Raw genomic sequence first — 12,772 nt, 5'->3', positions numbered from 1 at the left:
TTATTTCTTGTAATATACTTTATTTTCAAAAAGAAATACTCTAGTCCAACACGGTCAGATTTGGATAACTAAAATTCGGCACATAAATTCCTATTTAGGTACAGTAATATACGTGGCCTGATTTTCAAATGTCTGAAGCACCTGAGCTCTCTTACCCAGTGAGATCAATGGGAGTTGCGGGCACTAAACACCACTGAAAAGTATGCCTAAATATGGGTTTATATGCCTAACTTCAGGCACTCAAGTTTGAAAATGTGAACCAAATACACATTTTTGAGGTAATCTTTATACCTAGTCTCATCTGTCATTTCTAGAAATTTGTTACATACAACCGGTACTGTTTATATAAAAAAAGTGTCCAGCCAATTAATCCAGATTTGGTTTTATTTAAATGTCACCTTATGCCCATTAGTCACTGTTATTCTTATCCACATTTCTTAAGTATTAATCAATATAGCACTTAGAAACCACATCTGTACTGAGTTGTAAAAGCTGAAATTACATGGAAGTTTGTATAGCCTTTTATCTACATTTTTCTATGTTGTTGCATACTGAGATTTTTCTATTCTATTTTGAAGCAGGTAGCCCCAAGCATCCAAAGAATATTTCTTATCCAAGCAACCCTAGCAATGATAAGTATGCATAGAAGGCCTTCTCTAAGCCAGTAATTAAATTATCAGTGAACCACTGATGCTATCAGGGAAAGCTATACATCTCTGAGAAATGTAGCCGATGATAAGCCACTTTGCTGAAAAGTCAAAAACATTAAAAAAATATAAAATACCACATCTTATTTGAACTATAGTTTCCATGGAGGATGAAAAAAAGGATACAAGCCCAGTCTCATACTGCTTCATCACTTTCTTGAGAGTTTCTAGCTGTCTTTCCTCCTCATCATTCTTAAAAAGAAAAGAAAAAAAATACCTTAATTTTAAATTGCAGTGTGCCTTTAAAACCTTAAATGATCTTGTTCTGTTCCCTTTTGAGTTCAAGTGCAAGTGGAAAAATAGATTAAAAAGTCACAAGATACTATGAAATTCTGAAAGTGTTCAGCAGCAGGATTAGTTTCTTGATCTAACTATATATTTTTAAATGCACAGAACACATTCCTACAATCTTGCAGAGTCTTTTAGTAATGGATATTTTGGTTGAACATGTGGGCTCACTGGATTAAAGCATCTGACAGCACTGTAGGGTTGTCTGATAAGTGAAACAGTACGCCATCACTATTGGTATAGTGCCTGTATGAAAGTATGGTATGGCACTTTGATTTTAAAATTAGGCATACTGATGTAATTAAAGATGCATTGACACAGGATAGATTTATTCAGAAATGTTGTATTATATCTGTGGCATCACAAATTGTTGTTATGAAAATGTCTAATGCCACATTAAGTAGTTTATGCACCAGTCTGTTGTTCTTCGTCTGCCTTCACTGGCAACTTCTGTTTTGGACTCTTAATATATTCTCACTCCTTACATGTGAAGCCCCAGAAACGTATTCTCTCTTCCCCTACTGAAGCCATTCCATCCCTTTTAAACAATTAATTATTATTCATTATTTGTACTGTAATAGTACCTAGTACCTAGGAGCCCCAGTCATGGAGCAGGGCCCGCAATGTGCTAGATACTGTACACAAACAACAAAAAGATGATCTTGCACCAAAAAGCTTACAATCTAAGACAAGAGACAACCGGTGGAAACAGACAGACGATGGATGAGTACAAGGAAACGAGACAATATTGGTCAGTATGATAGGCAGCAGTCACAACACACCAACTGTCAAGTGTTTGGTGGGCATCATACAAAGGAGAATTTTAAGGAGGGATTTGAAAGAGAATAATGAGGTAGCTTTGTAAATGTTTAGGGAGAGTGCCTCCAAAGCATAAGGGGCAGCGTGGGAGAAAGCTTGTTTGAAAATTTAACACGTGGTGATGGAGACTGGTGTCACTGGCCAACTGGAGGTGAGCGTCAACAACTTGATAGCATATGAGAAGCACTAAGTTGGTTAGACATAAGTCCTGATGGACCTTAGAAATGAAAACAAGCAGCTTAAGTTTGAAATACTGAAGAAAAGAGAGCCAGTGGATGGATGCAAAGAGAGGAATTACATGGTCAAGATGACAAGCTAGAAAAGTGAGCTTTGCAGCAGCACTCTGAATGGGTACGAGCCAGGCAAGATTGTATTTGTCCTCTTCATCTTCTTAACCACTGCCCACTACTACTGGAAAGATAGTGAATTAAATGGACAAGAGTTCCAATCTGGAGTTGCAGTTCCCATTATCTGTACTCCTACTGAGGTGATCCCTCCTGCATACAAGCCCCTAATTTTTCCATTCTTCTGAAGCACCATTTTTTATACCGGCCAGTTTTTTAATAAAGCTCAGATTCTAGAACTGTCCAAATTCTCTCCTTTGCTACAGTTCCCATATCTTGCATAAAAATCTCCCTTTGCAGCCAAGAATCTCTCAATGTCAGTACTGTACAGGCCTGGTAAAGGCGTAGTGCTGGAAAGGGGACTTAGGGTATGTCAGGACATGTCAATAGTGGCACTGTAGAACACTCCACTGTGGCCATTTTGGGCTCCTTTGCCACTAGGCACAGCTAATTTAGAGTAGCCAAGGAGTTGCTCTACATTAGACCAGCAGTTATTTCAGCCCACTCACCAACCCAGAATCTGAAGGCCTCCTTCCCCATGTTGTATGCTTTGCCTCCTGGAGGTGCAGCACACAATCTCACAAAAAATATTTTTATGAAGATCATGCACAGCTTACTCTTTCAGCTGTATATCATAAAGAAAAAAGAGAGAAAGACTGACTCTTCTTAGATTTTTTTTTAATCATCAATTTGATATGTTCCATGAAGCTGTTGCTTAAAGACTATAAATTATTATGTTTTTACAGTCACAGGGAACATTTATCATTCTTGTGTATCTGATTTGTCCAATCTTCCTACAGAGACGAAAACTGTCTTTTGAGGTCCAGGCTATAACTGCTACTGTTTTTCTATGTGTCTATTTAGTCCCATTTGTTCTTGACTCCTGAGCTTTATAAATGTTCTCCCTCCTCCAATTCAAGCCCCTAGAGAAATGTTAGCAGTTAATATGGGCGATTACATACATGCTGACAAGCTTTAAACAGTTCTAGATGTTGTAACTGCTTTCTTAGTGTTGGGTTTCACAATCTAAAGTTGCTATCTTGGACAGTCAACTGCACACCAACTCTGTGTCATTTGCTCACCTGGATTCTATAATCTACACATTTGCAACAATTTTTTTTGTGAAAGTCCATATTCAGCACATGAATGAATATTTAACATAAGTGTTCATGGGTACCATTGCTCCTTGACACTGAATATCTTCAAAGAAAGACTAATTCATAATTCTACCAGTATAATTCTTCTACTTTGGGGATTTGTAGTTCTGACCACTGGGGCTCAATATCTGGCTATCTTAGGTTTATTTGTGTATTTAATTGTAACATGTATTTTATTATTACCCTTGTAAAATGTATCACAAGCCTTTTTCCTCATTTGTACTTACCGAGTTGGAATCTTCAAGTAGTTTGATGACACGATTAAGGTCCACAGACTTCAACTGAATACAAACAAATACAGTTCTTAATTTTTTTCAATATTTAAAAATGCTAAAATTGAACAATACTAAATATGAACAAATAAGGACCTAAATTTTTAGGCTAATTCTAGTGAGGGGTGCGAGGGATATCATAGATAATGAGACTCAGGCCTTGTCTACACTACAGGATAAGTTGATGTAAGTTAAGCAATTTTAGTTACATAATTTACATAACTGACGTCGATGTAGTTTACATTGACTTACTGAGGTGTCTACACCGTGCTATGTCAACGGAAGACACTCTCGTATCGACATAGCTTCCACCTCTTGTTGGGGTGGAGTACTGAAGTTGACAGGAGAGCGCTCTCCCATCTTCATCAGACCTGATAAATCCACACCGCTGCATCAATTGCAGCAGTGCTGATTTAGCCCACAGTGAAGACAAGCCCTGAGTCTCTAGTGGTTTTGAAGTTACAATAATAATAATTCAAAATATAGAGCTTTCTTCTGATTTTATATAAATGCCTGGATAGAAGTCCCAGATTTCCATTTGCATTCCCTCTACCCATACTACCTCTACAACCTATCCCTTTCTGCAGTATTACTTCCTAGGCAGTCATTTTCCATTTTGTATTGAGTTTGATGCCAGAAGAGACTACCAGAAAAAGATAGTCTAGTCTGACCCCCTGCACACCACAGGCCACTAAACCCCACCCAGTTACCCCTGGACTAAACTGAAGCGTTACAGCCTTATGAGACTAAACTACCATGTGCCGCAGGCCCCTACAATGGCAGGGAATTAATTTGTTGACACACCCAGATGCAGCACTGAACCAATTTACATGGGTTTCAATCTTCATCGCAACCATACAAATTAGATTTTTTAAAAAACGGAAAAGTCCACTTAGGACGAGCAGGAACCTTCCGTGGGCAAATGCCATCCCCTCGTACAACAGCCAAGCCTCCATTCAGTCAAAGCAAGCAACAACCCCCCAGACACGAACCAGCTGTAAACGGATTCAGGACCGTCTGTCTGTCTGTCTCCACCACCGGGAGCCCCCTCACCCCGCCAACCCCCTTCCTTTGCTGCAGCGCACAGCAGCCGGCGGTGGCTGCTGCGGGGGGAAGCGAGGAGGAGCAGCGGAGGCGGGAGGGCTCACGACTGAGGCAGGGGAGAGGCCCAGAGACCGGCGGGTTCTCCCCTGCCCTAGTGCCGGGGCCAGCTGGGGCTTCCCCAGGGCAGCTACAAAAGGCGCCTCCCCACCCAGCAGGGCGCAGGGGCCATGCCCAGGGGGCGAGGTGGGGGCGGGGAGCGAAGGGTACCGGGGGTGTCGGGGGCTGAGCGGATCATTCCTCCTTCCCCCAGTGACGGGGCTTCGCCCCCGGCCCGCTCCCCTGGACCGGGCTGTCGGTGCCGGTCACTCCGGGTCGCGCCCACCTGGCTGGTCCGCAGGTCACTGTCCGAGGCCAGCTTCGGCCTGCGCGTCTCCCTGCGGGACAGGGCTGGGGATGGGGCCGGGGCGACTTCGGGCCCGGCCGGCGAGATCATAGATGCGGTGAACGTCGGGGTCAGTGCGGGGCCCGGGCAGCAGCCGCCACCTCCCGGCTCCCGCGCCGAGGCACCAACACACGCCGGGCTCCGTTCCCATGGCAGCGGGGGAAGCCGCCTACGGCAGCCCCAGGGGCTCAGAACAGCTGCCAGGGCGCGTTCCAACGCGGGGAAATCAGAGCAAAAGCTCCCCCTAGTGGCCGGCACAGGGAGAGAACGGGGGTGGGGGGGAGGCTGCCACATCCCCCCCTCAACCCCTGTGCGCCAGCAATTCTCTCGCTCACAGCACTTCCCTCCCTCCCCACCTCAACCCTCTTGCTCACAATGCCTCCCCCTACACGTCAATCCCTTCTCCGCCTTATGCCTAAAATCAGGCTGTATCTTGTTCCCACCCACCGTATAGCCCGCATTGGGGACATTGCAGACTGTATATGTTATGTGCTGTCCAATACCAAAATACTAGCGTCCCCCTATACTCTGTATGTCACCCCTGATGACCAATAACTGAGCTTCAAACTCTCTGTATCATTTATTTTTAAACATTCTCTAATAAACTTTTAAATCTGTTCTTATCAGTTTAAGATCTGACCTCAACCCCGCTTCCTGGGTAGCCTTCTCCCTCACAGCGCATCCCTCCACCTCAACCCTCTCACCCAGCAACCCTCCTCACAGCCAGGGCCCGATTAACTTTTTGTGGGCCTGGCGCCAAACATATTTGTGGGCCCCCCCTGGGGAATGATTGTAAAAGGGGCCGGGGGTAAAAGCACAGTGGGGCAGGAGCTAGGGTTGGTGTCTGGAGCAAGGGAGGGGTCAGGGGTAAACTGCAAGTGCAGCAGGGCTGGGGAGGGGGTAAACAGGAGCCCCCCCATCCCTGCCCACACTAGGGTGACCAGATAGCAAGTGTGAAAATAACGGGACGGGGTCGGGGGGTAATAGGAGCCTATATAAGAAAAAGATCCCAAAATCGGGGCTGTCCATAATGTGGTCACACTAGTCCACACAGAGCGGGTACGTACCTGGTTCTAGCCCATTCTCTTTGTCTCTCTCGGCACTGAGCTGCCCCTCCGCCCACACCAGCAGGACAGGTTCTCTTCCAGCCCTCTGGGGTGGGTGTTGGGAGTGGGAGGAGCAGAGGCTAATGTGGTTACTCCTATAACTGGACACGTAGTTTCCAGTCAGCACTGCTAACCGGACACTCATGTCCTGTTTTCTACTGGAGTTTCCAGTCTAAAACTGGATATCTGGCAACAGCGTTGCCAGAAAAGCCTGAGGGGGGGGAAAGGGGTAAGCAATCATTTTTAAAAGTAAGAGGCTAAGCTTTAAGGGGGAGGCAAGTGGTGGGTGGCCTAGGGAGTGGAGAGGAGCTAGTGGGCAGGGCATGTCTGCTGTACTGTGTGGATCAGCTGACACAGTATCCAGGGCCGGTGCAAGGATATTTTGCACCCTAAGCGAAACTTCCACCTTGCACCCCACCCCCACCCCAGAGCATCGCTTATTATAAGTTTTCAAAAATGAATACAGTGGAGTCACATCTTACGTGGGGGTTAGATTCTAAGGTCAGCGCGTAAGAGGAAAATCGCATATAGTGAAAATTACCATAAACTACAGTACACACAGTATACACTAGAACAGGGGTCCTCAACCTACCGCATGCGTGCCAAAGGTGGCACGCGAGCTGATTTTTTTTTTAGTGGCAGGCTGCAGGTCCTGGCCATCGCTGAGCATGCTGCCAGCCTGGGGTTCAAGTCTCCAAGTCTCACCTCACCTCTGGTAGTTGTGCTTCTAGGGTTTGAAGACAGTTTCCATGCAGGCTGTCACGTCCCCCCACTTGCTTCTGTTTGTCCATAACGACTGATTGTCACTGAATGTTGTTTTTGAGTCAGGGTCAATTTTCCCCCTATTGGTTTGGGCACCCTTATCTCTTGCATCAGTGTTGCAAAACCCCACCAGTCTCTGTCCACAATTATGGGCCATGGAAGGCTCCTCATCACCCTGATCCTCAACCAGCCCTGTGGGCCCTGTACCTCCAATTCTGTTTCAGCCTGGATATGGGCTGGTCTAGCTGTCTATCTTAATCAACTGGATTCCATATCTTGGGCAAGGACTTGTCTGCAGCTGGAGTCCACTGGATGCTCTGCTACGTTTCCCCAGTTTGAACATATATGGCAGGGTTTGACTCTGGTTGAGGGAACCTTCTGAACCACAAACCCGGTTGTAACAGCACCCGAAATAGTCACACTCCATTAGGGGACAGAATCTTCTCACAAGCTGAAAAGACATAATTTGGTTTCCCTGGCTGTCCCCTGGGGAACTTGCATTCAGTTGGGGAAATGCTTGGGTGGGTGTGCTGATAGATCATCTGAGCCCCCCAGCTTAGAACTGTCCAAGAATTTATCTCCTGGCATGTCTGTCTCCTCCATTTCTGAAAGTCAGGGTTCCATGTCCTCTTGCCTTCCTGAGGGTGATGTTTTTGATTGGGTCCACTGCTCAGGTGCCTCAAGACTATCAGCCTCTGCCCTCTTTACTGCCTCACTGGTGGAAACTGGCTGAACCTCCAAATCCAGCTTTGGGGTTCAGTTGGCAGGATCTGCAGAAACTGTTCTATGACTATTTGACCAATAATTTCATCCAAGGACATAGTCTTTGGAACTAACTAGCACATCAACAGGTCTCATAATTGCTGGGCCATCACCCTGGGATGCACCCCCAGAGGAAATAGGTCCACTCTGAAGTAATGTCAGTAAGCTTCTGGCATCATCTCCAACCTGGCTAGAATAACCTCTTTTATGATGGTATAGGACCTCACCTGCTTATTGAATAGAGCCATGCATGGTCCTTGGGCCTCTCCAAGGAGAAATTGGATCACCCTGACCACCCAAGATGGTACTGCCAACCCTGCTGCACTACCTACTTGAAAGTGTATAGGAAAGTGTTGTATCCTTGGGGCAGCCGGTGTAGGAAGCAATCACTTGAGGCCAGAGAGCAGACAGCTAACCAAAACCTCCATTTTATTTACAGAGACAGAGAGCTCACTCAGCCGGTTGAAACCGGCTGAGCTATCCCTTAATAGTCTAACGCAGTTGCCATAGTAACAAAACCCATGACAACCAAATACACAACATATTCCTCTCCCCCTAATAAGAACATCCCCTAAATAAAACACACACTAAACTAGAGAAGGAGGGTAGACTGCCTCCATTCCCGGCTAAACCCTGGGGATTATTTTGCCCCATAACCGTGGGTTCGCCCTAACTAAAGATCCAGCCGATGAGGAGGCCTTCTGTCTCTAGGTGGATTATGGCGAACTTCTGGTGTTGTTGCACCCAAAAGTACTAGGGGCTCAGGGTCCGCAGCACGAATAGGTGAGGAGGTGGTATCAGCTCGTGCTGGGCAAAGGGGTATCTCAGCTGCCGGCAGTAATGGAGGAGAACAGTCAGGAACAGGTGACTCATGATTCGGTGTCTCACCAGGAGGGGTGAAGTCAGACCCCTCAACTGCAGATGGGTCCTGAAGACTGGCATGACCTGGCAACAACTGATCTACATGTCGCCGCCAGGTAAGATTCTCTGCAGTCCGGACTGTATAGGAAACAGGTCCTGTTTGAGTGATGACTGTGGCCGGGACCCATTTAGCTCTGGAAGTATAATTCCGAGCCAAAACTGGCTGCCCTGGGCTAAAGGTTCGGTCTTTTGCTCTGGGTGCCCGTCTGATGACTTGATATTGCTGCTGATGTTGCACAGTTTGTCTGGGTTCAGAAGGTTTCAGCAGATCAAAGCAAGTGCGCAGCTGTCGTCCCATCATTAGAAAGGCTGGGGAAGCCTGGGTCGTAGCATGAGGTGTGTTTCTATAGGAAAGTAAGAAGGTATCCAGACGCTTTTGAATGGAGTGTTGTCCCTTTGCTGATTTCAAAGCGTTTTCATTGTCTGCACAAATCTTTCAGCTAATCCGTTGGTGGACGGATGATATGGTGCTGACGTGATGTGGTGTATCCCATTTGCCTTCATAAAATTTTGAAACTCCTGAGAGACGAACTGCGTCCGTTGTCGCCACAAGTTGTTCTGGCAGACCAAAACGACTAAAGAGTCCTCGTAGTTTTTGGATAGTACTCTCTGCAGTAGTGGACTGCATTATAGAGACTTCTGGCCATTTAGAATGGGCATCTACTGCCACCAAGAACATGCTTCCTTCAAGGGGGCCAGCAAAGTCAACGTGAATACGTTGCCACAGGTTTTCAGGCCAGTCCCATGGGTGTAGGGGTGCCCACTGGGGTGCATTTCTTACACCCTGACATGACATACAAGCTTTTGCCTTCTCTTCAATAGCACTGTCCAATCTAGGCCACCAAAAATAGCTTCGTGCAATTTCCTTCATGCGCACTATTCCACAGTGACCGGAATGTAGCTGTTCTAACATCTGTGATCTCAGGGGTGGTGGAATAATGACACGCCTCCCCCACAACAAACAACCAGATTGGACCGATAACTCCGTCCGCCTGGACATGTAGGGAACAAGGTCGGGTGAGACCGGAGAGGTTTGTCGAGATTTTCCATGCATCACCAGGTCCATAACTTGGGATAATACTGGGTCAACGCGGGTTGCCTTCTTTATCTGAGCAGCAGTGATGGGTGTATTCTCTACCTGTTCAAAGTAGAAGATTTCCTTTTGGGCACTATCTTGATGTTTGACCGGTAAAGGCAACCTTGAGAGGCCATCTGCATTGCCGTGCAGAGTGGATTTCCGATATTTGATTTCATATGTGTGTGCAGAAAGTATCAATGCCCAACGTTGCATACGACTAGCAGCTAATGGGGGAATGCCTGTGTAGGGTCCAAAAATTGATGTCAGAGGTTGATGGTCTGTAAGAAGAGTAAACAGTACCAAACAGGTACTGATGAAACTTCCTAATTCCAAAAACAATTCCTAATGCCTCACGTTCGATTTGGGCGTAGTTAGTTTCTGCTTTGCTTAGAGTGTGTGAAGCAAAAGCAATAGGTCTTTCTTCTCCCGAAGGCATAATGTGTGACACGACCGCTCCCACTCCATAAGGGGAAGCATCGCAGGCCAATTGCAGGGGTAAGGATGGATCAAAGTGCGTTAGAACTTCAGAATTTAACAATGCATCCTTAGCTTTGTTAAATGCAACATCACAGGCTTCAGTCCACTTCCAGGCCTTGTTCTGCCCAAGGAGCTCATGAAGTGGTTTTAGCAGTGTGGCTAACTGTGAGATGAACTTTCCATAATAGTTCAGTAGTCCTAGAAATGAGCGTAGCTGGCTTACATTTCGAGGTGGGGGAGCCTCCACAATAGCTTTAACTTTTGCAGGGGCCTTATGAAGACCTGCAGAATCGATGATGTGTCCCAAATATTCAACAGAGGGCTTGAAGAATTCACACTTGTCTTTGCGAACTTGTAGGCCATACTCTTCCAGTCTTTGTAGGGTAGCCTCTAAATTCTTTAAGTGATCCTCTTCATTTCTTCCAGTGACCAGGATATCATCCAGATAGCATTGAACTCCTGACAAGCCACACAAGATCTGGTCCATAGCCCTCTGGAACAGGGCGGGAGCCGATGTGATTCCAAAGGGTAGGCGACAATATCGATAAAGCCCCTTATGAGTCACAATAGTCAACAGCTCTTGGGACTTTTCATCGACGTGCATCTGTAAATATGCTTGACTCAGATCAATCTTACTGAACTTTTGTCCCCCAGCCAGGCCTGCGAAGAGGTCATCGATGCGGGGAAGCGGGTATTGCTCTGCACACAACACTGGGTTGACAGTGACTTTAAAATCACCGCAAATCCGGAGAGAGCCATCTTTCTTCACTATTGGAACGATAGGAGTGGCCCATGAGCTATGGGTAACTGGTATTAGGACTCCATTGGTGACCAGGTGCTCCAGGTCTGCTTCAACTTTTGGCCTGATGGCATATGGCACAGTTCGGGCTTTCAGATATTTTGGTGGACTGCCAGGTTTAATGTTCAATGTCACAGTGATTCCCTTCATACTTCCCAAATCATCTCCAAAAACAGCAGCATGTTTCCTTAGTATAGGGGTTAGACTGGTTTCTTCTTTAGTCATCCAGTGCACTTCTGCTCAGTTCAGCTGAATCTTCCCAAGCCAAGACCTATCCATTAAGGCTGGGTAGTCACCTCTCACCACAAACAGTGGCAATTTAGCCGCCTGTCCATTGAGCTCCACCTTAACATCAATAGTGCCCAACATGGGCACAGCTTCACCTGTATACGTCTTCAGAACAGTTTTTGTTGCCTTAAGCGGAAGATGCTGTAGCTTTTCCTTATACACAGTCTCCGGAACCAGTGAGACAGCTGCACCGGTGTCTAGTTCCATGCGTATAGGTTTGCCCTCCAATAAGGGGGTTACCCAGTATTCATGTGAGCCCGCTGCCAAAGACAAAACATGCAGTGGCACTTCCTCTTGTGAGGAGGTGTCACCTTGATCATCCTGGGTCTGCTCTAGAGTATGCAAGGTTCCTCTTTTTGTCGGCCAGACCACAGGCCTCTTTTTCTTTTGTTTACAGGCATACTCAATGTGTCCCTTTTTGCCACAGTGTCGACACACCAGGTCCTTACACCAGCATTCTGATGCCTGGTGACCCAGCTTACCACAGCGGTAACATTCTTGACTCTGCACCGTTTTGTGGGTCAGTTCTTGTGACACTTTTTGCACCCTAGGGAATGCACCGATGTATTGTGCCTCCCTTGTAGCCAGTTCCATGGAGACAGCAATATCAACAACCTTCTGTAATGTAAGCTGAGCCTCTGTCAGTAGGCGCTTCCGTATAGCTTCACTGCAGAGGCCACACACTAACTTGTCACGCAGGGCATCATTTAACATCTCTTTAAATTCACAGTGTTCTGCTAGCTTTTTTAAAATGGCTACAAATTGTACAACTGTTTCATCTTCCTTTTGGTCTCTTTTGTGGAACCTATATCTTTCAGCAATTACCAGTGGTTTTGGGGAGAAATGAGACCCCAGGATTTCCACAATGTCACTGTAAGATTTAGTCTCAGGCTTAACAGGGTGTAGTAAGCTGCGTAGCAGAGAGTAGGTTTTAGCCCCTACAACAGTTAAGAATATTGGCACCTTCTTCGCTTCTGTAATGTCATTTGCAATACCAAAAAGCTCAAAACGCTCAGTATACACATGCCACTGCTCTGTATTCTCATCAAAAGGCTCCAGGGGCCTGGTCAGAGTAGCCATGATTTTTAGTTTCACTTTCACAGTCAGTGCAACAAGCAGCTTTTTTTCTTTGTTTGGTCTTTACCTTGACTTCTACTTCCTTCTGTTACTGGAGCAGCACCAGGATCCCATCCTCGTCGCCAGTGTTGTATCCTTGGGGCAGCCGGTGTAGGAAGCAATCACTTGAGGCCAGAGAGCAGACAGCTAACCAAAACCTCCATTTTATTTACAGAGACAGAGAGCTCACTCAGCCGGTTGAAACCGGCTGAGCTATCCCTTAATAGTCTAACTCAGTTGCCATAGTAACAAAACCCATGACAACCAAATACACAACAGAAAGCGCCTGGATCATCCTCTGGTCCTAGCTTCAACAGGCCTGATAATGGCCTGCTGGCCCCTGCTCCCCAGGAGCCACCTGACTGCCTGGGGTCCTGCCTGCCACCAGCA

At 46.4% G+C, this 12,772-nt stretch overlaps 1 protein-coding gene across 2 annotated transcripts in view; it reads right to left on the bottom strand.

The window, feature by feature from the left end:
• The window catches only part of CFAP69 (cilia and flagella associated protein 69), a 44,131-nt gene extending 38,745 nt beyond the window's left edge, over positions 1 to 5,386 (bottom strand). For both annotated transcript variants that reach the window (XM_039521501.1, XM_039521502.1), the window contains exons 1-3: positions 5,014 to 5,386; positions 3,543 to 3,596; positions 834 to 899 (exon numbers count right to left, since the gene is read on the bottom strand). In XM_039521501.1, the coding sequence (XP_039377435.1) occupies positions 834 to 899; positions 3,543 to 3,596; positions 5,014 to 5,367 (474 nt within the window). In that variant the 5' untranslated portion in view covers positions 5,368 to 5,386. The remainder of the gene's footprint in view (positions 1 to 833; positions 900 to 3,542; positions 3,597 to 5,013) is intronic.
• Positions 5,387 to 12,772: the final 7,386 nt, after the last annotated feature.

The sequence above is a fragment of the Mauremys reevesii genome, linkage group 2 (genome assembly GCF_016161935.1).
Source record: "Mauremys reevesii isolate NIE-2019 linkage group 2, ASM1616193v1, whole genome shotgun sequence".
NCBI classification, from domain to species: Eukaryota; Metazoa; Chordata; order Testudines; family Geoemydidae; genus Mauremys; species Mauremys reevesii.
This window is presented reverse-complemented; position numbering and strand designations above follow the sequence as displayed.